General features: G+C 40.9%; 1 protein-coding gene across 4 annotated transcripts in view; it reads right to left on the reverse strand.

The window, feature by feature from the left end:
* LOC136433881 (ras guanyl-releasing protein 3-like) overlaps positions 1–24549 on the reverse strand; it is a 55077-nt gene that overhangs the window by 14941 nt on the left and 15587 nt on the right. For all 4 annotated transcript variants that reach the window (XM_066426460.1, XM_066426463.1, XM_066426459.1 and 1 more), the window contains 9 exons: positions 17695–17850; positions 14049–14154; positions 13477–13584; positions 13015–13146; positions 11635–11782; positions 8850–9023; positions 8178–8294; positions 7112–7209; positions 2757–2934 (listed from right to left, as the gene is read on the reverse strand). In XM_066426460.1, the coding sequence (XP_066282557.1) occupies positions 2757–2934; positions 7112–7209; positions 8178–8294; positions 8850–9023; positions 11635–11782; positions 13015–13146; positions 13477–13584; positions 14049–14154; positions 17695–17850 (1217 nt within the window). The remainder of the gene's footprint in view (positions 1–2756; positions 2935–7111; positions 7210–8177; positions 8295–8849; positions 9024–11634; positions 11783–13014; positions 13147–13476; positions 13585–14048; positions 14155–17694; positions 17851–24549) is intronic.

The following is a 24549-nucleotide window of genomic DNA, read 5'->3' on the forward strand; positions in this document are numbered from 1 at the left end:
TGCATCTGACTTCATTCACTCCCTGACACTGTGTGTGCCAAGGTGCTTTCCTTCAGACTCTGTTTACAACTAATGAAAATGGCATGGCCTAAACTTAGATTTTAAAGTTGATTAATAATAAAGTTCCTTGTTATTAACCTTTAGCACACTGAAGTAGCTGTTTGGCACCCAATTCCCTATTGGTTACAGAATTAGGCAGCAGGGAGAAGGTTATGAGCTGAAATATTTTGCTTGTCATCAATTTTGCACTGTTTTGATTTTCCTCTTAGCACATCAGATAGCATTTCAGTATCTTTTACAACAGTTACTGTTATATTTTACAGCTAAAATTCCTTGCTGTTAAAGGCTGAAATACTTTACAATTCCCTCCTTTTGATTCCTTAAAAGCTCATGAGACCGTGTTTTCGTGTCATATGAGACAATGCCCATCAGTCATATTCACCTCTGGTCGCTGCCATATATATTTTGAAGGTCATCCGTGAATGTCAAGTGCTAGTGTAAATGTTAGAGCTGATCCCACTATTTGGCCGGCTTTCAGACTTCGCGTGGGCAAGCAATATCCGAGAAATACCTTGGATATAGAAATGTAATCATGCGTGGCTGGTGCACTATACCGGCACAATGTCTGTATGCTGTAGGATGTATACCTGGCGAGAGGTCAGGCGGCGGCGTGACGTTCCTACTGCAGCGAACTGTCGTACGTAATGCCTTTAATACTGATTCATCTCTTGAAAAGTATAAATCCAAACATGTTCGCCGTACGTGGGAGGGAAATCGTGGTTTGGAATTTGTCTTTCTTTGGCTGAAGTTTAACTGCTGCGGGGCAGGTGCAAAATATTGCAGAAAGTATGGCTCAAACAACTTCGCACTGAAACAGTACTGTAATTCTTGTTTCTTTCACTGTAACTTTATGTTCACTGTTTTCATGGTCACCTCTGCACCGTGAAGTTATCATCACCGTAAAAAATCTGTTGTTATTATTTATGATTCCTTCACACATCCGTTCTGTACATCACTTGCCACCACCGTCAAGTTAAAGTTCAGTGAAAATGTCCATTTTCCTTACACTGTGAAATATTACTACTGTGAAGATAAAGTGAATTACAGTATTTGTTCCAAGTGAACATAATCAGAAAAGGGAAAACTTACATCTTGTTTGGCTCAACAATAATCTAAACCAATCCTACAGCCAGCTTATCAGATAGGTATCAGATTTATCCGCCTTTTTTCATTAATTTCTTGCAAAAATGAAAACATTTTCATTGTTTTTTATGGTTATCAAAAGACTCTATGGGAATATCTGTTTCTATCTTATCTGGCTGAACTATTATCTAGTCTTTATTTCCAGCCTACAGCCCGCTTAAAGGTTTTAAAAATAACTTCTCTGTCCACGGTGCTGAAATGCCATTCAAAAAGTAATGAACAGTGTGTGTATTGTATATTGTATTCCTTGTATACCAATGTCTTTTTAACTCACTGGGCTGGAGCGTATGCCAATTTCAGTGCTAAGAAGTGACTAGCGCTACAATGTATCTTAACAAGGATTGCCTAAGTAAAGAGAAGCAACATAGCACCTTTGGAAGCATCATCATAGTTTATAGATTTGGGGAAAATATGCAAAGTTGATATATTTAGATAGAAATTATTGTGATTAATCCCAATAAAAAAAGCATCTAGATGAGGGCATCTTTGTCAGTGAACAATATGCCTCAAAAATGCAGGAAAATTACTAGTGAGCCTAAGGCCGCAAAACATGATGCACGTAGATGTTTCTTTGATTGCTTTATTGATTTAGCTGCTGCATTAACCTAGAGCCAACAGGTGGTCTTTATTTCATATGGCTATCCCTTGTGATAAAGACAATACAGGACGGGTAGATTTCAGGACAAGAAATTGAAATTTTTGACATAAACTTCCATCAACTACTACAACATTTACAACCATACAACGACTATCTACAACCGTTTCAAAGATTAATTTGTTATAAGGGCCACTTACAAAATATAAATCAAGGCTGACTTAGGTATCACCCGGCCTGATCGAGAATTGTTCTTTGAGATTATTTTAAAACCTATTCAAGTATGAAGTCTTAATTGATGCCATAAATTTTATCTGCGTCTTAGTCAATTCTATTCATCGTTGTGATGTAGTTTTTTTTAAATCAGATTCTACGTGAAAGTCAATGCAATTCAGCATTGTATTCATTACGCGTACATGGCTGCCATGTTGATTTTAAATGAATAAAGATCATTGAAGTTTGAAGTATATGCAACAGCATGGATTCAGACCTACCCTGAGTGTATTTATAAGGGCCATGTTTTAAAGTCAGATTCTATGTGATAGTCAATGCAATTCAGCATTGTATACATTACGTACATGGCTGCCATGTTGATTTTAAATAAAGATTAAAGTTTGAAGTATATGTAACACCATGGATTCAGACCCACCTTGAGTGTATTTATAAGGTCCATGTTTTAAAGTCAGATTCTATGTGATAGTCAACGTAATTCAGCATCATATACATTACGCGTACATGGCTGCCATGTTGATTTTAAATAAAGATTGAAGTTTGAAGCATATGTAACACCATGGATTCAGACCCACCTTGAGTGTATTTATAAGGTCCATGTTTTAAAGTCAGATTCTATGTGATAGTCAACGTAATTCAGCATCATATACATTACATACATGGCTGCCATGTTGATTTTAGAAGATAGAAGTTTGAAGCATATGTAACACCATGGATTCAGACCTACCTTGAGTGTATTTATAAGGTCCATGTTGGCTTCGATATCAGGACTCGTACTCTGCAGCTGGATGAGTTCATTAAACACAACAGCCAGCTGAGCCATCTTCCTGATGTTCAGCAGCCCATTCTCCACTTTGTCATGTAGCGCCGTGTGCAGAGCAATCAAGTCCTTTAAGTGTACCCCTGGAATATTGTAACAAGGGTTTGTGTGATCATGTATGCAATTAACACAAGGCTACACAAGCAGCGTTGGGAATGTGAACAATCTCTTCGTTACCTTTGACAAGAAGGTTATGTTTTCGATTGAGTGCATCTCACCCTGTCTGTTGGTCGTCTTTTTTGTTTGTTAGTTTGTTTGTTTGTGAACAGCATTAACGTGTTCAGTCAGATGTGCAAAGGTTAGGTGCGACAGGTCGTTCGGTTTAAAACAACCAGGTGCTGCTGCGGCGCGCGCCTGCGAAGCTGGTGTGTTACGCCGAATGGCGGTTATACTGGCTATATATATATTTGGTACATTAAATGCCGACAACCGCATGTTATTAAACCCTAAGAAATGCAAGGCCATGCATTTCTCCTTCGTGCGTACCCCCCTACAACCACCTGTGCTGACTCTTGCTGGACAAACTCTTGACATTACTACAAAGGCTAGGTTGCTAGGGCTCCACATACGCTCCGACTTGAAATGGGATGACCAAGTGGAAACCATGGTGTCCAAGAGTAGTAAAAGGCTGGTCATCATAAGCAGGTTGCGCCGTTCAGGAGCACCGGTTGCAGACCTGATCACTATATACTGTGGCTACATAAGACCTTTACTCGAGTACGCCGTCCCATGCTGGGGTTCAGCTCTAACTCAGAGACAGTCGGCTTCCCTAGAGCGGGTACAGAGAAGAGCCTGCAGGATGATAATGGGACGTCAGTTCACGACGTACAGCGAAGCTCTCCAGCATCTGGATCTTCAGCGCCTGTCATCTCGCAGACAACAACTTTGTATTGACTTTGCTGTGAAAGCAGAAAGGTCGGCTCGCTTCTCCAAGTGGCTACCCCTTACCCGTGGTCAGCAGCATGGCAGGCAACTCAGAAACTCTGCTCGCTACCAACAGCCCACTGGGACTAAACGATACATAACCAGTGCCATCCCAGCGATGACTAAGATATTGAATGAACTGTAAGACGTGATGGACATTGTATGACATTATATGTATATGTATATAATATGTGTGTGTGTATTATCGTTGTAAAAAGAGCTAGAAATATTTCACATGTACATGTACATGTACTACCGCAAGGCACACATACGCTCTGTCTGAATGTCGCACTGTTGGACCCTTGTTGTCGTCTTGCATTCCGGTTTTTTAAATGTACTGCTTTATCTAACGTTTGATGATTTTAGATATGTCACCAGATTTTACTTAGTCGGCTAATGGTGATACTTTTGTAAATCTGACTACAATTCGGTCATGAATTTGACTGCCACTGTCAGTTTGTGTAAGTTTTCTTAATAAACCATTCATCATCATCATCATCAATTAGTAGGGGTTGGCAAAATGAAGAAATTATATGATTTGATTATGGGTCCCCTAGCATCTTTCTATGGTACTGCAGCAGGACTTCTAGTTTTGATATCTTCTTTTGTCTGACTTTGTAGATGTAGAAATTTACCAACATCTGTAATACATCTCTTTGAATGCTATTAAAGTGAAGCAATGTATTTTTGATATTCCTGCATCACAACCAGAGATGGCGGACTACCTTGGGATGATGTTATAACACAATACGTGTGTGCTCTTAATTCCTTATAGCTATGAGGCAATTGCAATGCAAGACCTTTGATTGAAAATTATTCTCACTGATGCATTTATTTGTGTTTGCAAACATTGCTATGGTGATTTCTTCAGGGCCTGGAATGGTGACCTTTTTTCTCCGTCCTTGAAACAGCTGGTGTAATCAGGTCTGCACAGCTTTAACCATACACACACCAGGGCTCGAAATACTTTTTTGGAAATAGGTGCACTGGTGCACCCAACCCAACCAAACAAATTAGGTGCACAGAAAAAATTTTGGGTGTACCACATGAAAGAAAGTTGAATGATACCAAAACATAAGTTTAACGCTACTGCCTCTCTCAAGAACTTCAATCTGTAATTATATCCAGATTTCAAATGTCAACCAAGCAATACATTAAATAAAGCACAACAGAATGTTATATTGCTTTTTCTGATACTTACATTTCAAGAATATTCTGTATGCTAGTGTACAAGAGAACCATTACCCTATAGAGTACAAAAATATCTAGGTGCACCGGTGCACCCACAGTCAAAAATTAGGTGCACAGCTCTAATTTTGGGTTCACACAGGTGCACATGCACCCACTATTTCGAGCCCTGCACACACACACTGTTAACTAAAGCGGAAATGTTTCCGTGAATGTTACTGTGCCGCAAGGATAAAATGGACCCTTCTGAGCAATGAGGATGAACGCTGCCCAACTGTTCCTTAACTAACAGGAAATAACATTTTCCATATCCTTGGGCAGTGCGCTTCCCACACAACACCCACGTGTCATTTGAGGGAAAAGACCAACCAATTACTCTGACTGCGCTATAGTTATTCAGGCCTGAGGTCTCTGTGAACAAGTGCATCCTGTCCCTGGTGCTGAAAAGGAAGCTGTAGACTTCACTATCATTTCTCATCCCTGTAATGTTATCGGCTCTAATTCATCACTTCTAGGTCAAAAAATATGGTTGTCCTTTATATACACAAAATGCTTTTTATTCTCACCTACTTATTGCGGAAATGGACAATTTTTGATATTTTCCTACCTACTGATAAAGGTATCAGACAGATTTAGACCAATTTGAAGGAACCTGCCTAAGTATGAAATTGACATAGTCTGTGTCAGCATAACCTAACCTCCCTGTAATGTGTCCTTGGCTCTAATTGATCATTTATAGGTACAAAAATACTTTTTTGTCCTAACGAAATGCACGTCATCCTCACCTACTACTTATTAAGTAATTGAGGAAATGTACAATTTTGCTATTTTCCTACCTACTAATAAAGGAGTCAAACAGATTTAGACACATTTGAAGGTACCAGACAGAGTAGGAAATTAATGTGATCCGTGTCACGTAACCTAGCAGTTAGGTTTCTATCTATTTCGGTCTTGATTGTTCAATTCAATAAGCATAAAGTAAAACAAGCAGTTAACAACTGTTAAAATCAATACTGAATACAACATATGCTTCCCATACAATATCCACATGTCATTTGAAGGGAAAGACCAACCAATTACTATGACTGTGCTATAGCTATTTAGACCTGAGCAATGGTCTCTGTACATCCTGTCCCTGGTACTGAAAATGAGGCTGTAGACTTCACTATCATTTCTCATCCCTGTAATGTTCTTGGCTGTAATTGATAATTTCTAGGTCCAAAAATATGGTTGTCCTTTATATATACACAAACTGCTTTTTATTCTCACCTATACTAATTGAGGAGATGGACTATTTTGCTTTCTTTTGCACCTACTGAGGTGTCAGATGGATTAAGATAAATTTGAAGGTATTTGACATAGTATAAAATCAATATTGTTTGTATCACGTAACCTAGTTGGATAGGTTTTTATTTTGGTCTTGATAGTTCCATTCAATAGCTCGAGGTAGTTAACAACTTTAAAGATAAATGTTGAATATAGAGTATACTGTGTTCAAGAAATTGTTGAAAAGGTCTTGATAAAATTGTGTGTTTTTTTACGTGACAGAATCATGTCAGCTGATGTTGATACATGTATCTATGAGCAATAAACTGAAAAAAGAAGCTTACCTCTTTTGTGGATCAGCAGCATGAAATGGAAAAAAACAGGGCTGTTAGACTGGTTGGATCACAACGTTATTAGCAACATACTAATTCAAGACGTCATCTACGTACTGTAAATGCAGAAATGTTCGTGGGGATTTCATTTTGCGATAGGGAGAGAATGGAGTGTTCGCTGTGGTTTCGAGTTTCGCATTTGAAACAATAGTAGCGCTACAGTCACACAATGGAACGGCTACATGTATTCGTTTCCAGATAAGACTGAGCTAGCGGGAATAATTACAGCAGCTAATTTAGAAAAGAAAGACATCTTTGTATACATAGTGAGCACTAGTGTTCCATAAAACAGTGGCAGAAGTGAATAAACAGCAATGTAATTCAACAACATGAAGCAAATCGGACTTTTACTTATCTTCTTCAAAAATAAACACACCGCGATCTCTTGATTTTCACTATGCCGCAAAATTCAGGTGCCAAGAACTTAAACGAATTTACAATACAGTATCTCATATGTAGGTAGATTAATAGGTTTGACCTGGATACACTTACAGAATCGGAATTTTGAATCCTTTACACTCGCTGAGCTGCTTTCTGTAGTTTGCAAAGTTTCCGTTGGATGACAACATTTCAGTCATCTCATGCAGAGCCTGAAACAAAGGAAGACGCATAACTCAATCAGTTCACCTCACTTTATCCATGTTCCCAGGTGTTCAGGCCATAACACAACACGAGTTTTGAGCAAAATCGATTTTTTTTTAGAATTTGGACAACTGCTGCCAGTTGAGCTACAGGGACATTCCACACCAAAAAATCCCAGAATATTGCTGAACAGCTCGTTCTTGATGGTAACTCCTAATGGTGGGTTGATTTACAGCAATTGAAAGAAGCTATTGGGGTGATCATACGAGCTTAAGTTACACTACAATGACACAAGGCACTTTTTTTTTATTTTGAACTCAATGGTGGGTTTTCAACGTAGAAAAAAATATGATAAAAGAGAGCCAAATATAGTGCAATGAATGAATGAATGCATGTTATGTTGAAGCTTTCAAGTGTCATGAAAACGTATATGACAGAAAGAAGGTATACAGTACAATATGTATGAATGTAGAATAACCACTGTAAAACACAATGGGAGCCGCTCTCTCTGAATTTTGCATGTCAATCAAAGTAAACAGTTACTGTACTGTATAGTACAGTTATCATAACCTGATACAAAATGTATAATCCTTGTAACACACCAGCGTCACAGGCACACAGTGCCAGTAGGTCATATTACATTGAACAACCTGTCACACCTGACCGCTTGATATCTAACTGCAGGCTATCTAGTAAGGATGCCTCTACTGTACTTATTACTAACAATGAGTTACACTCTTCCTCCTTCGTCATTTCTGTCGAATTTGAGGCATTATTCAACGCTTAAGACAAAACTTAGGCTATGAGGACACAATAGTAGCGCTTCCACCTACAGTATTGATGTTTGATTGTATTGATTATTTGTTGGAATAATTTTTTTCACCTGGTCTTACTATATCAATGGTGTCACTACACACAATCATAAATCTTTGTTCGTTCATTTGTTTGTTCGTTCATTCATTCACTCATTCAGTACCTTGTTGATTTCTGGTGGCAGGTGGCTGGCAGTCTTGGTAAGTCTGGCGATGGAGCTGTGACTCAGTCCCCCCACCACTGCCATCAGGGAGTTAAAGTTCTGCAGCTGTCTCAAGGCCTATACAACAAGTGAACAAAAGATAGTTACAGTCATACATGTAGTCATCAACTTGGATGTTTGTCAATACAGAAGTGGAGCTCTATCTTACAGATCATTTTTAAGAAAGTTTAAAAAGTGCCACAATTCAGCCATATGGCTGTAATGGTATTTCATATGCATTGTGAAATGATAGTGATATACTGTGAATCAATCTATCAGTCGAGTTGGATGTTTTTTGAAACATGTATAGCAGCCCAGAATCTACCCCAAGCAAGAGTATTTCTTCTGCATCAGTATATTCTGGCTATGGGTCAACTCTGGCTAGCCTGCCACAAAATCACGCTTCTATAGCAGCCTTTCCCTGGTAAGGTTCAGGGAGGAGACCCAATCAGCAACTGATAGCGAGGGTGTTGTGTAACATAGGCTAGATTTCGCCCTCCTTCACCGCGGGTTCCCCGAAGTTAGAGGTCTTTGTCCACAAGATATGTATAGAGAGCCTCAAACAGGAAAAGTTTGTGTTATACATGTACAGACTTCACACAAGAATGTGCTTTGGAAAACTTTCCCTCTCACCTTTGCAACATTAACGAACTTGGTGATGACCTGAGCCCTGTACTGAGGGGTGGACTTGCTCAGGACCATGCACTGCACCCACAGGGACAGGCCGTTAAACAACATGATAGAGCGCTCCAGACGGGGGTTGTCCTGCAACTTCCCGTGGATCGCGTAATTCCTGAAGTCTGAAAACTGACAGAGAATGCGGAAACATACACTTGTAAGTGATCAATCATGAATAATCTCATCTGGTTGGTGAATGACTGAATAACGTCGTTCTTTAACCAGGGAGTAGCTTGAAATTCAAGATTACTACTCGGATGTATAAAAAGGACTAGAAAATTGAATTTGAAAATTCGACTTCCAGCACACTGATATTGCTTTGGGCTCCTGTAAACGTTGAAGATGAGTAGAATGAACCTTCCTGAATGTTCAGCTCATCAATCTGGATACTGAGTATAGCCTGATTAGGGATTAGGTGGGGGGCAGGGGACATCATTAAGAAAGTCTTACTCAGCCCATCTCTCTAAGCCCCTTACTAGCCCCAAATTGGTCAGCTCATAAATCACCTCTGTCTGCGGAGCATGTAGAGAAGTCCACAAAGATTGCTCTCTTAGCCAAGGCTTATTGAACCACCTCTAGGAAATTACCAATTGGGGTAATTATCCTCATAGGGATAAAGTCAATTCCCATATCGAATCTCTTGAAGATGTGTAAATCGGTGGTATCGTCCTATAAAAAAATCTTTAAATCCCCTGTGACGTTCAGACTTCTGTTTGTGAAGGATTAATATGTACAGGTCTATCAATCAACGGAGTCTGAGGCACACGCTTTGGGGAATCTATTTCAATACATGCAGACAATTCAAAGGATTTGGAAGGTTTGAATGTGTACAGGTCTATCATTAGATTTTGAGCTACCAGCTTTGGCCAATCTATTTCAATCCAAGCACACAATTCATCTTGAGTTGCTAGGTTTGATGACAAACACCTATCTTTTCAAACAGGCTCTGATCATTTCACTGGTAGAAGATGAATGTGTATCATAGATCTATTGTATAGTTAGGTTTTGAGCAGCTATGTACCAGCTTTGGCCAATCTGTTTCGATCTGGGATCTTGTGCAAACCAGGCTGCAATTTCAGGTCATTGACTTTTTCTGCAACCCAGACTGCACTTAAGTTCAAGGGCATTTTCTTGGAATTCCATCATTCAAATTCAAAAACGCTGGAAGACCTGGCATAACACAGATATTACTATGTTATCTTCTCAATGAGTTCTTGCACAACCTAGGCTGAAATTTCAGGTCATTGACTTTTTCTGAAACCCAGACCCAGAAGTCTAATTAAATCTGAGCAGACGTACAATTGAGAGAAGTTGGATGGTTTAAACTTGTGTAACCCAGACTGACTACATTTTAGCTCAAGGACATTTTCTCGGAATTCCATCATTCAAATTCAAAGACGTTGGAAGATCTGGCATAACAAGCCACACTGCAATTTGAGGTCATTGACTTTTTCTGTGAAATATATTTTCATCCAAGAAGAAAATCTTTATGACTTAAGAACTTGGAAGACCCTTTAAGAAAATATGAAAAAAGCGTTATTTCAGCTGGCGCTCTTTCAATGCGTTTAGAATAAAACTGTAATATCCACAATGTATACAAACAGTTTCTATTGATATTACATAATTCATCATTTGTCAGCACATTGGGCTCAATTGTTGTACAGCTTGATCCATTTCAATACATAAAATATATAATCATGTTTGCCTGTGTTGTCTTATGCACAAAATCAGTTACTTTTAAGATATGTATTATACTAACACCGTTGCAATGGCCTAGTTGGTAGAGTGCTCGCCTTGCACACGGTAGGTCGTGAGTTCGAACCCTGGCCGAACTTTAAAAATGGTACATACTGCTTTCTCTGCTTAGCACACAGCATTTGGGAAAGAGTATGGAAGTTAAACACACATCACTACCAGCGGACCAGCCCCCTGCTGTAGTGACTTGCACAAATGTGTGGCCCAAGGGCTATAGAAATGGAGATGGGCGCCACCCCTATGCGTCTTTTCAAGACGCCCGGGTCACTTTATGTATTAGGAATTCCTTATTTTGGGCTATTATCAAACCTTAATTTGCACCTATGCACCTGTCACCAACAAACACAGTGCAACTGCTAATACTGTAATTCTAGTTTCTTTCACTGTAACTTTATGTTCACTGTTTTCAAGGTCACCTCTGTACCGTGATCACTGTGAAAAAACCTATTATTTATGATTTCTTCACACACCCGTTCTGTAAATCACTTGCTGCCACCATGAAGTTAAACTTCAGTAAAAATTTCCTTTTTCCTTACATTTTATTTATGAAATTTTGCTAGTGTCAAGACAAAGTGAATTACGGTAACCCTGGAGGGCTAGTCAGATGATGTAGAAGAAAAATCATAATCAGTTACTTTTGAAATATGTATTAGGAATTCCTTATTCATTTTGCTGACATTTTTTACGCAATTCATTTAATTAATTTGACTTCTTAGGTCATTTTCCCTTGACTTCCTCTGAGCTGTGGTGGCATTGTTACTTCCGCATTCGGTGCGTTTCGCTGCGGTATGATGCGTTCTGCTGAAAAAATACCCCCAACCCATACATATACAGGATCCACATACAGGCTCTGTACGGCCTATATATAGGCTTCCCGCAGACCTATGCACCTGTCACCAACAAACATAGCACAACTGCTAATAACCCTTGAGGGCTAATGAGATGATAACTAATCGACATAATTAACATAATCAACACCACTCACTGATATTCTTCTGAAGATTTTATATTCCAAAACTGTGATCTGCTCTGCCAGCTCGTGCGGCTCCAGGTGGTCGAACACCAGCGACACTTTGTGGCTCCTCTTGACGGAGTTCCTGACAGACACCGCTCGCATCCAGTCATAAGACGGCCTGGAACACACAAGGAACTTAAGAGGTCCGGACACACTGAGTTTCTCTCAAGACTGCTCCAGTCTCTGGGCCGGGTAGTGCTTTATTCACATAGTTATTCCTAATCTAAGTTCATGATTGAAAGGCAACGAGTCATGCACAAGTGTGGTGACAAGTCATCTAGATATGCCCACATTACCACTAAGTCTGTCTAAGGACTTCCCAGTGTGCTGAGACTTCCATAAGACAGAACCACTAGGCACACACAGTCTTGTAAAGGAACCTCTTTATAGTGCTGACTCCAGCTTTTAATATTTTTGCGACCCACAGTGACTCATTGTTTGGGAGCCCATGATGTTCATTTTCGTTGTTAAATCTGTCATTTTAAGCTTACAAAAATACATTTTCGTCCATTTCGTGTCATTAAGTTTTTTTAAGCAGACAGGGTGAAATTTTTTCCTGGTGCCAACAAGCAAATTGCTGTCCCAGAACAGAAGAACAGGTCCTGTAGACAGTCCTGCCACTTCACATTTTCTAAGATTTTAAAGGAAAGCACATTCTGATGTTCTGTCTAATGTGAAATTCCCCTGAGTGAGTGGTCACTAGAGACAAGTCTGACCATATCAAAGAATCAGCACGCAGATTGCTGGTGGAATTATCTAGCTCAAAAGTAGAGTGCTCTCTTTGTATCTGTGAGGTCGCAGGTGCAATACCCAATGTGGCTGGGTCATACCAAAGTACTGTAACCAAAGACTTTGAAAATGGTAACTGCTTTCTCTGCTTAGCACCCAGGAATTTTTTTCCTTGGCCATTCCCCCTTGCCAATTTTTTTTTCCCATGGCCGCGATCCAAGGCTAAATTTTTTTTCCTAGGCCCTCCCCCTCTGACGACTGGCCCTCCCCTTACTAAATATAATGTACAGTCCCTAACTCACAGGAGGGGTGTCCCTGTGGTGTAGTGGCCTGCGCCTTTGTCTCTCACCACATCTGGTTCCAATTACTTGGATCAGAAGGACTGGGGTTCAAGCCCCTGGTAGGACATCTCTGGACAAGAGGCGCATTGAGTCATACCAAAGACTTTATAAAAATGGTACATACTTGTGAAACAGTATGGAAGTTAAACACACTTCACTGCCAGTGGACTAGCCCCCCGCTACAGTGATTGCACAACAGTGTGGCCCAGGGCTATGAAACGGAGATGGGCACTGCCCTATACATCAATAATGGTGTGGGAGGATTTTAACCCTAACTCACAGATTGGAGATGTCCACCAGGAGTTTGTGGTTGTTGGCGCTGTCTTTGCAGGTCAGCTCCTGGAGGTTCCGAATTTCCCGCGCCAGACTCGGGTCCAGGTCAAAGTGCATCGGAAATTCGGAAATCCACGATCTAGGGAGTCAAAGCAGTGTAATAAGTTTCTTCTCTTTAATCACAAAGTAGACACGTAGTATGTTACATTCATTGATAATGATCATACTAGATATCTGAACTTGGTTGAAAACATGGCAGTTAAGTTCTACAATTAGCATGAAAGTTAATCTGAGTCCACGGGTAAATTACATTATGGAAAAATTAAACTGTTTGCCAACTGAAAAAATTGGACCCCCTACATGATGATGGCCAGTACCTGCACATGTAGCTTTCGGCTGTACATATGATTTTTTTTTTAGTTGGGTATAAACAGATTTCTCCACAAAGTTTCTTCATTATGACACTGACCTTACTGTGTAACATACTCTTGTCTTGAACCTGTTGAGTCTGCAGTTCTGGTCCGATGGCTTGTGTTGACAAGGAGACTTGCAGATGGACTTGTCTCTAGTCTGATACGTTCGAAGGTCGTTAAGACAAAAGCTTATGAGGAGAGGAGGATTTCTGAAGGGCAAAAAAGATGATGAGGGTTTGGGACTGCATTCTTTACTCAGCGACACCTAGCTGCAGTTGCCTGAATTGTGATGTATGCTACAAAAAGGCTTCGTTAGAGTGCTACAACGTATTCTAAAAACCGATTACTCAAAGACTTTGCAGATTACATTATTGTTGAAAATTGTTCTTAAGTTTTTTATAGTTTTATTGGTTTTATTGTTTTATTTGAATTCATAAGAAATGGGATAGGGAGGGCAAACAGGTGCATTAGCAGCTTTACAAGTTGCCCTCCAACACATTAAAAACAACATCAAAATATAGTACAGTAAAAATCAACTATATCTACAAATATACGATACAAGACAACACAATACAAGAGCCACACCCACAAGAAGTGGTTCAGGTACATGGGTATTGTCAAAGGATATAGGTTGATAAACAGGGCTGCCAGCTCCTCAGACGGCACAAACCACTTGTGCATGAGGAACACCATCCTGGGGAAGAACGGGTTGTCCTGGAGCTCCCCGGCATCATCTGCAGGAAGAACAACATTATTAAAGTTTCTATAATATATGTTTGTTTTGTATAACCAGTGCAATGGCCAAGTTGGTAGAGTGTTCGCCTTCAACATGGTAGGCTGTGAGTTTGATCCCCGGCCCAGTTATACCCAAGACTTATGGTATATACTGCTTTCTCTGCTTAGCACTCAGCATTTGGGAAATACAGTAGTATGTTAGTTAAACACGCATCACTACCAGTGAACTAGTCCACTGCTGTAGTGACCTGCACAAATGTGTGGCCCAAGGGAAATGGAGATGGGCGCCACCCCTATGCATCTTATCAAGACCTAATGAAGTTTAACTTTTAACTTTTGTATAACCAGTGAGACCTTCATAAGGACATGTTGATTCAATTATGTGGACGCAATTATATGGATGACATCCTCTGGGAACCCCATGACTTAAGCGGAGCCTGCCAAAAACAAAAAGTTTATTAAAAAAAAGCTGCAGGGGTCTCCAAGTCCAAGCTAGCCACTAATCAATCAGAAACAGAAGCTCAACTGTGAGGCTGATACCAGCTGAGCAACAGGGACGTCCTTAGGGAACACACTTACAAATCTGTAAGTCTATGGCTGGCTTACTCTTCTGGCAAACCATTCACCCAATTGGGCCAATTTGGTCACCCCATTTGGCCAATTTCTGGTATTTCTCCTGTGACCAGTCTGGTGGAGACTACTGTAAATTCATTTTCTAAAGTTTGTGTGGTTTTAATTTCGTGCTAGGGAGAAAATGGAGCGTTCGTAGTAGTTTTAAGTTCACTATTGAGACAAAAGTAGGCAAGCCGGTAGGAGGGCAAAAAGATTTGCGATGGTTTTAAGTTTGCCGCGTAGAGCTTACCACGAAAACCGCAAACATAAAACCTCCCCGAACATTTCTGCATTTACAGTACCGCTGGACATCAAAGGAATCTGAGGCAACAGGTGGTGTACAGGGCTGTTGCGGGTTCGCTCCGCCTGGGCCAATCACCTGCCCCAAGTGACCCTCCCCCTCATTGGCCCTACCACCCACCTGTCCTCTGCTGGGAGGCTCCAGACACCGAAACAGTTTCTCCATTATACTGTGAATTACGCCAAAAATAGTTACTCAAGCAACTGGATAAAATTTTGAAACAGTCAGACATTTCAGACATCATCCGCTATCTTTCGTCAGTCACTGACTGAAAATGTTATCCAGTTGCTTGAGTAACTATTTTGGGGCATATCTTATTACCTGGATGTCTAACCTTCATCAACGTATACTGTGAATTCATTTCTATTTGCAGGGGAATTTCTGGTTGGGAAGTTTGAACCTTGATACACAGAGTTTTTTTAAGTGAAGTTTCCCTTGCAGCCCTCGGCTTTTCATCTTGTTCTCTTGCTAAAATTATCCTTAAGAAGAGAACCATAGAAATAAATTGGTGTGGCCTAAAGAAGGGATTAATTTCTCATAAATTCTATGCTAATCCTCCCTCAGTGAAAGGACTGAAAAGGTGCGAAGATGAGTGAGTGAGAGTGCAAAAACCAAAACCTTGGAGCAGGTAAACATCAATCAATGAGACATGTGTCATAACTGTGTCATTGACACAGCAGTAACAGCTTGCTTGGTGTCAACAAAGAGGTCAACAGAGGAGCTGACATAAAAGCAATGTCTTATCTCTTTTGCATTGCGTTCCACATGTAGCTCTAATGCTTGGCAAAGCTAGCTTCACTTTATTCAGCTGGGAAATAGATCATTCCTGCACCAAATGCTGCTCATGTCCTGTGAGGGATATTATGTGATTTTCGAGCGAACCGCCAACGTCATTCGTGACGCAGTCCTCATCACACCCTTCGTTAGATGAAAGGTCCTGTCTGCCCACGGGCGGAGGTCCCTCCATCATTTACACACCCACCCACATAGCCCCTAGTTAAATGTATTTCAGTCTACATTACTGTACTCTCTAATAGTTTCCAACGGCAGAGTTTTTTCTGTGGCCTGCCATTCTGTAATATCATTGTAAAGAAATAACAATTTAAATCTAAATACCAGCTCCTAGAGTCAGTGTGAGTGACAATCTCCACTACCATAATGTAATTTTTCTTTCATTAAATTTATGGTAATCAACATGCTCTCTTGTAAACGTCTATATTGTCAAGATAAGCCTCCAAGCCCTGTTACAAATCAACCTCTCTGTTGTTGACCTGCATGGAATGAGGGGTAAGGGGAAAACCCTGTATAGGTACCCGTACCCGTATACCTGTATAGGTATACCGGTATACCCCATTTGGGGCCCCAACAAGCCAGGAAACACGCTATGAAGGCCGCCATATGGGGCACCCAGAACGGCTGTTTTTTACGGTCTTTACGGTCTCCACATTGATATACAGTAAGACACAAACAGTTGACTATACTCGATCAGAAAATAGCTGAACAATCATATTTTACGATCTTTTGATTTCTATGAAGGACGGAGGTTTGGAATATACGGAAGTTGCTTAGTTTGTACGGAGCGACTGTCAGAACGTGCGAGCACCGATCTCGGAGACCTTTCAACTGGTTCTGAAAAGGTTTAATACGGAAAACCTACAGGAAACGCCTCACGCTACAGACAGAGACCGAGCTCGGCATATTCAGACAAATTACGCCGAATGGCCGTAATGTTTGTGGTTAATACTTTCCGTCTAAGCGGCTAGTTCGCACATGTGTCGTGGTGGACCTTCCGTGCATCAACAACGGCATTTCCTGTAGGTTTTACACAGGTTTTATACTGGCAGCTCCAGCCAAACAGATCATGAGTATTGCATCTGAAGATAATGAAGAGCGGAAAGGTTGATAGTTTGGGTGTTTTTCTATTTCTTTTCAGAACGGGTTTAGTTGAAAAGTCTCCGAGATCGGTGCTCGCACGTTCGACAGGCGTACGAACTTCGCAAATTCCGTATTTTACAAATAAAACCTCCATCCTTCATAGAAATCAAAAGATCGTAAAATATGATTGTTCAGCTATTTTCTGACCTAGTATAGTCAACTGTTTGTGTCTTATATCAATGTGGAGACCGTAAAAAACAGCCGTTCTGGGTGCCCCATATGGCGGCCGTCATAGCGTGTTTCCTGGCTTGTTGTGGCCCCAAATGGGGTATACCGGTATACCCATACGGGTACCTATACGGGTACGGGTACCTATACAGGGCTTTCCCCTTACCCATGGAATGAGACGGATTATGATTCTGAATTACGATTTCATTCTGTTTCCTCAGTTTTTCTCCTCAGTTATTATTCTGCATATCATTCAGTTATCATCCTGTTTCTCAGTAGAAGTGTTCTAGTTTTCATATGATTCAATGGAAGCAAAAGTTGTTCATTTTGTTCTTAAATCTGTCACAGTAAGCAACCGTAGTACATAGTATGAAAGTATATTTTCAGGTCATGAAGTTCAGATGTTTTGTACGGACAGGGTGAAATTTTTGTCGACAAACTTAAATTTCCATCCCCATATGGAGGGACAGTTCCTGGACACACCCCTGATTATCAAAAGTTTACCAAAATGACAGTGGCTTACCGAAGCAGTCCACGCAGAGCATGGCCAGCTTTTCCAGCGAGGCGGCCTTGATCAGCTGACCCTTGACGATCAGCTTCTCCTCGTCCATGCCGTTGGCGCTGATGCTGGACAGCCGCCTGTTCTGCAGCTCGATCTTCGACACTACCGCATCTTTGTCTGAAACAGTGGCATGCAGACACACTTTAGCACACACGGCCGCTTTCAACGTGCGGTGCTCCATTTTAACAATTTTAGCAAGTCTCAGTACTGAACCAGCTGGTCTGATACAAGCACTGTACTGCCTAAGGGTACGAGATACAAAGTAGCCGGTGACAATGCCGGGGTTCCCTTCAGTATTTGGCTGGGCTCGATCTTCAACACCGTACCGCATCTTTGTCTGAAACAGTGGCGTGCAGACACACTTTAGCACACACGGCCGCTTTCAACGTACGGTGCTCCATTTTTGACGTGCCCATACCAGATACCAGCTGGTCTAATAGAAGGACCGAACTGCCTAAGGGCACGAGATACAAAGTAGCCAGTGACAATACCAGAGTTCCCTCCAGCATTTGCCTGGACTCGATCTTCGACACTACCGCATCTTTGTCTGAAAAAGTGGCGTGCAGACACACTTTAGCGCACACGGCCGCTTTCAACGTACGGTGCTCCATTTTTGACGTGCCCATACCAGATACCAGCTGGTCTAATAGAAGGACCGTACTGCCTAAGGGCACGAGATACAAAGTAGCCAGTGACAATACTGGGGTTCCCTCCAGCCTGACCTGTTTATTGTTGTTCAGCTAGTGGCATATAGGTCAGCAAGTTCTCTTGCTGTTTCTGAAGCAGGGTACTGTATATTTTCACAGGGAAGGGTTGATAGCCCTTACCTGCCTAGCCTGGTGTCCATCCCTATTGCAGCTTCTAAGTCTCTTTCGTCCATTTGTGGAAAGGAAGAAAGAGACTCAGCAACTACCATAGTGATGAATACCAGCTCAGCTCAGGATGGACAAAAAATTTCAACCATTCCGACCCCTTGACAAACAAAAATCGAAGACCTAATGACAAGGCCATCTGAAATTTACCCTTCAAAATAAGAAATAGTTTTTTTTTAAAAGGTCAAAATTTCACTCCATCGAAACGAAACTGGTATGTCAGATGGATAAAACTTTTAGGAGCTGAAAGAATAAAAAAAGGACAACACTGAACAAATCAAACTGTAACATCTTACATGTACAGTGTAGCTACTGGTACCTTCCTCTTTCCCTCTGCCCCTCAAGTGCCACAATGGCTGGGGGGTTAAAACGTCAGGCAATAAAATCTGAAGAAGTTATGAGGATTTTCCATTTAACTGTTTGCTGGTCCATTCTAAACTCCTGAGTGCCCGTGTGAGTCTGTCCTTCTGGTGCTGCTGTCAAATCCTAACTTGTGCTGCCACCCTTTATGTGTGACTCCAGCTCTCATAGTATATATGTTTCTCTGTTTGCATACTTAAGTGCCGTTCAGCATAACATAGTCAGTCTAAAAGATGAAAAATAAATCACATTTTAATGTGTTAAAACAAAACTCAAATAAATAATATAGCTAGCCTATTCAAGTTTTTCTTAGTTCCCAGTGTATAGTTAGGAAGTACGCTCTTTTTATTATAACACATTTTGATGTATTTTCTATGTTGAATAGCATGTGAGTATGTAACTTATATTATGTAACATATCATCTATAATCCACATAAGGTTCTTTATTTTCCTGTAAATTCTTTGCTAAAATTGTAGTGAACTCAATGAAGCATTTAATACACAGAAATTCTGTATTGTGTCCCTTCAAATGTGTATCTTACCGGCTTTTGTATGTAGGGATTTGAAATACAATGTACAATGGAAACAGAACTGTGCAAAAATTCAAACAACTGAGTGAACATACATGTATTGTCAGAAATCCTAATCTGAAAAAAAAAATCTGTCAGATTTTCGACCAATTGCTAAAGGAAAAGGAAAAACCTCATCACATACCTGCCTTGCAGTCACAAAGGTCACCAAGATCCTCATCAAATAATCTTACATAAGAAGTCAATTTGGTATTATGTAATGCTAGTAATGGTAATGAAAACAGAAGCGAATTTAGGAGGAGCGAGAAGAAATCCAGTTGCGATGATCCTAAATGGCTGTAAAGATTCCAAGAAAGCTTCTGGTGTCGTACATCCCACTAAAGGGTACGATTCCCCTGCTCTTTCTCCTCCCCGTGACACAACACCAGAGTAACAATAAGAGTTGCCGGGACGACCTGGAGCCAGGAGGTACTATTCCTGTCGAGTTTGCACTCCTCAAAAGCCGCCTCCTTTCTCCTTCAGGCGACAACGGCATTAGAAATGCGAGAGGGTTAGTCATCCCTGTTGAAGCCAGACCCAACATACACGACGGAGAAGGGGACTTACAATGGGAAGGTGATATGTCAACCGTAAGTCTGTTCCAAGAAAAGCATGGCACATTAAACAGAGCTGCTTACGTTACACGCCGAGACTCTTGCTGGCTGGAGAGAGCTACATTGACCTTTACTGTAATACTTGTGAAAACTAACACTACATTTTGTTCCCTGAGGGCTTACCAAGGCTGAAGTGCTAGTGCTAATCTGAGAGTACCAGACTGCGCAGGTTGCTGGAAAAATAGAAGAAATTGGTAAAATAGGTGGCATGATTTGCCAGAATCGGCATAGTGCTAGCAGTCTAGATTTTGCATCGCTGATGTCCTCGTTCAACGTCGTTCAAGGTCAAGATTTTGCAACTTGGGGAAAATGTGCTTCTGCGGCCAGCTAACTCTAGCCTGAGTGTCATCCTGTTTAGTAGTTCCAGGCTCTACTTCAACTAGTAAAGGTAGAGCCTGGAACTTAACAGGATGACACTCAGGCTGGGCTAACTCCTGGGCATATCATTCCTTCTATTTGGCCAATTTCTACTTAGTATTTTTCCAGCAACCTGTGGACTCTGATAGAGACTACTGATATGCTACCCTGTCCCAGCTTCTAACCCAGGGTGTTTTGAATAGGCATCTTTGGAAGTCCTTTCATTTTTTTGCAGTGGACGCCTTAAAACTGCATCCATGTAAGAAATGCAATACTAGAAAAGAGTACTAGATGTTGCCAAAACATATGTAAAACAGTGAGAATCAGCTGGATCCTTACATCTGCTTGGAGATCCATTCAATATATTTTTGTCAGAGCTGTAACAGCATCAGAATACTACAGGCAAATGTCATCAATTTGCGTAAAGACAGTGTGTGTATGGTGTGTTTTCCACCATAACCTTTGCCAAGCAGGTTATGTTTTGGTAGCATTTTTTTAACTCAAGAAACTAAGTCAAATTAAAGTAGAATACACTATTCATTCATTCAGAAATTTAGATGCTTTTTACAATTGCTGCAAAATATTTCTTTCTATAATAGACTAGTTGCTTAGAACTGTTACAAAAATACCATAACACTTGTAGTAAGTTGTTACCCTCCACCAGGCCTTCCTACAGGGTAAGGCATCTAAAATTCAGCAAAAAAGGGGAATGATTGGCAAGGGGAGTCTGGTGGCAAGGTTACATTCCCCCCTCCTGGTCAACCCCTTTGGTAGCCAAACTCCCCTGACAAATTATTCTCCCCATTAGCTATTGTAGTCTGTCTGGTACTAAAGGGACTGGTGAGTTGTACAACTGTTGCATACTGTGACGTTCATTTAACGCACCAGATCACCTGCTGCAAGATTTCCTATAAGAGCAAAGGCCACAATTACTAGCCTCCGTTGCAGTCCTTTTCCCCGCGGCGTTTTTTTTTTTTCAATTTTTTTTTTTTGGGGGGGGGGCGCCGCGTATCTGCTTGGGATCTCGTATCCGCCGTCCCCCTGTGTCTGCTATAGACCCTGTAACTGCCGCTTCCCTAGCGGCAGTTACAGGGTCTATAGCAGACACAGGGGGACGGCGGATACGAGATCCCAAGCAGATACGCGGCGCCCCCCCCCCAAAAAAAAAAAAATTGAAAAAAAAAAACGCCGCGGGGAAAAGGACTGCAACGGAGGCTAACAATTACAGTTTCCCTTCTGGGCACATGTCCCCCTGGGACTTAGGAATGGGTTTTCAATGGAGCGTGAAAGCACACAGCAGTGCCATGCTAATCCCCTCACAGAGTGTCATCCACGGAAAACAGTACATCACCCACCAGGGGTTGGGTTAATAGCAGTGGAGGAAATGGAGGAGTTATTCTAGCCTTCTATGATAGTTGATAAACATGTTTTGAAGTTAGGCCATGGGAAATCAATACCCTGGGGACTGTCCACGGTAGGGATGTCCCTGTAGCTCAACTGGTAGCAGCCTCACATGCAGTTGATCTCTTGGTTCCAATTAGTTGGGAAGTAGGAGATCCAAGTTCAAATTCTGAGACAGGACATCTCCGTTCAGGTTGTACCCATCTTTTGGAAGGGACATAAAATGGGGGTCCCATGTCTGAGGGGAAGGGCTAGCAATCCCTGCAAAAATATACTCTGCTACTGAAACAGCAAGGAAACTGGTTGCCCTATATGCCACTAGGCATTACAAAGTACAAGGTGAACAACAACATGATTCTCTGCCTCTCCCTTTTTGTATTTTCACTATGCGGTGTAAGCTCCTTGGTGTAAGCAAGGAAAAAGAGAATTGTACCCAGGCTACCAATTTGTTTATTATTGTTTATTGTTTATTGTTTCTTCGCATATGTACATTACAATATAAAAACAAAGGGAAATAGGGTAAAGAATACATGCAGGAGAGGCCAGAAGCCTATACGGCTTTTCGGGGGCCTCCCCCAAACTACAAATTTTTACAAAATCATATATCATCGAGACTAAGAAAAACTAACGAAACAAGAAATTGGAATTTTAACATAAATCAATGAAACAAATGAAAAGAAGAGGAACTACAAAGTAATTTAACTTCTTCACTCTCAAATTTTTGAAAACTAACTAATATTCCCCCCAGTCCTTTATTTCCATCCTATCTACTTGCTTCCTTTTCATCAAAATATCCCAGACTTAAGTAAATAAATTGGTGTGGCTTTGCACATACGTGTCCTACTACACAACGGAAAAGAACAAACAAAAGACCCCATAGTCAAAGATAGGATAGTCCAAGAATCTTGAAGCGGGACTCCAGCAGTGATAAATAATGTGATCATGACACATTCACAGCCTGTAGCTCTTACATAATGATGACCACTTTCAAACGGTACGTTGGCAGACTGAATAGCTAAATGCCTCCGTGCGCTTATCTACCATATACAAGAAGCTTGGAACACCTGAAGCAGTGCATATAGCTGCTCGGATGGACTTTCATAACCAGGCTTTCAAGGAACCCCATCCTGAGGCAGAAGGACATTATGATTCAATCACTGTGGCTAAATAAGCCATCTATATGCCTCCTCATCTTTCCTGGGAAGCCACCTCAGGGCTCCAAATAGGTGTGCTGGTGCAACTTACCTAGAAACCTACATCTATACACCTTTAAAGGTGTATAGAAAACAGTTCGGGTGCGCATCGTGAAATAAACTAGAATGTCAGTGAAACAGAATGTACAAAGTTACTACCTCTCTTCAGAGCTTGAATCTGAAATTGAATAGTTTGATATAAAAATTCTAAACAAATTTTACAACAAAGGTTTTATTTTTTCTGACTCTTTAATGTCAAGAATATTCAGATACTAGTGCACAAATTGCAGTACAATTAATAGTACCTAAACACACAATGTACATTCTTTTGTATGTGACCCTACACAATTATCTAGGTGCATAGCACCTGTCCAGTGTGCACCCCCACTTAAACATTAGGTGCACAGCTCCAATTTAGGGTGCACAAAAGTGCACATCATGCCACATGCACCCATCATTTCGAGCCCTGCTACTTCTGTGTTACTGTAGGTGATGACTATCATCCAGATGAAAGAAGTTACATATAGGGGATCATACTCTAATCCACATATGACGTACGGCCTGGCCTGAGGATGACATGCACTCTGAATCTATCAGTCTTTCGGGCACTGAATAGAAAAACTCCAATTGTAAATTAGAGGGTAGAGTGACCTGTGTGTCCTGTTCTTTGTTTTGTGTAAACAGCCCTGCAAGAGGTAGGGGCAACAACCGGGCTGTTACAACAAAAATAGATACATTAATCACTTTAGGGCATCCTTTCATGTACTTGTGTTCCTGTGTTTATGTCATCCCAGTACATGCATATATGATATACCGCTTTCAAGAAGCACAAGAAGAAAGTGTAAATCAATTTTTTAAAATTCATTTTGTTTGTGCATACCGCAATGTTGATTTCATGTGTCCTGTGTAGACAGTGGGACCCTTGAGAAACAATTTCTCATAGTCAAATTCTCATAGTCAAATTCTCATACTACCCAGCCGTTTGAAAATTTCTATAAACAATAAAGATATTATTTGAATTCTTAGTTTTTCCATATTTTCTGTATTTTCCCCTGTTCCTGTGGCCCAAAAGTAACCAGGTACATTGAAATGGGATAAAAGTCAGCGGCTGTATCTCAGTAATCAGTTAATTGACTAGTACAAGAAGACGAGCTACGTTGGTGATAATACTGTAAATGCAGAAATATTCCCAGTGGTTTTATGTTTGAGGTTTTCGCAGTGAACTCTTCAGCGTGAACTTAAAACCACCGCAAAACTTTTTGCCTACCTATGACTCTAGCACTACTATTGTTTCATACGCAAACTTAACACCAATGCGAACACTCCATTTTCTCCCTACGATGAAATAAAAACTATGCAAACTTTCATGTATTTACAGTATACCATACAAACCAAAGCTGGTCCCAGACTACTTCTTTTGATAGATGGGTGTTCAGGGCTCAAATTACCC

This window comes from Branchiostoma lanceolatum, chromosome 4 (assembly GCF_035083965.1).
Source record: "Branchiostoma lanceolatum isolate klBraLanc5 chromosome 4, klBraLanc5.hap2, whole genome shotgun sequence".
NCBI lineage: Eukaryota > Metazoa > Chordata > Leptocardii > Amphioxiformes > Branchiostomatidae > Branchiostoma > Branchiostoma lanceolatum.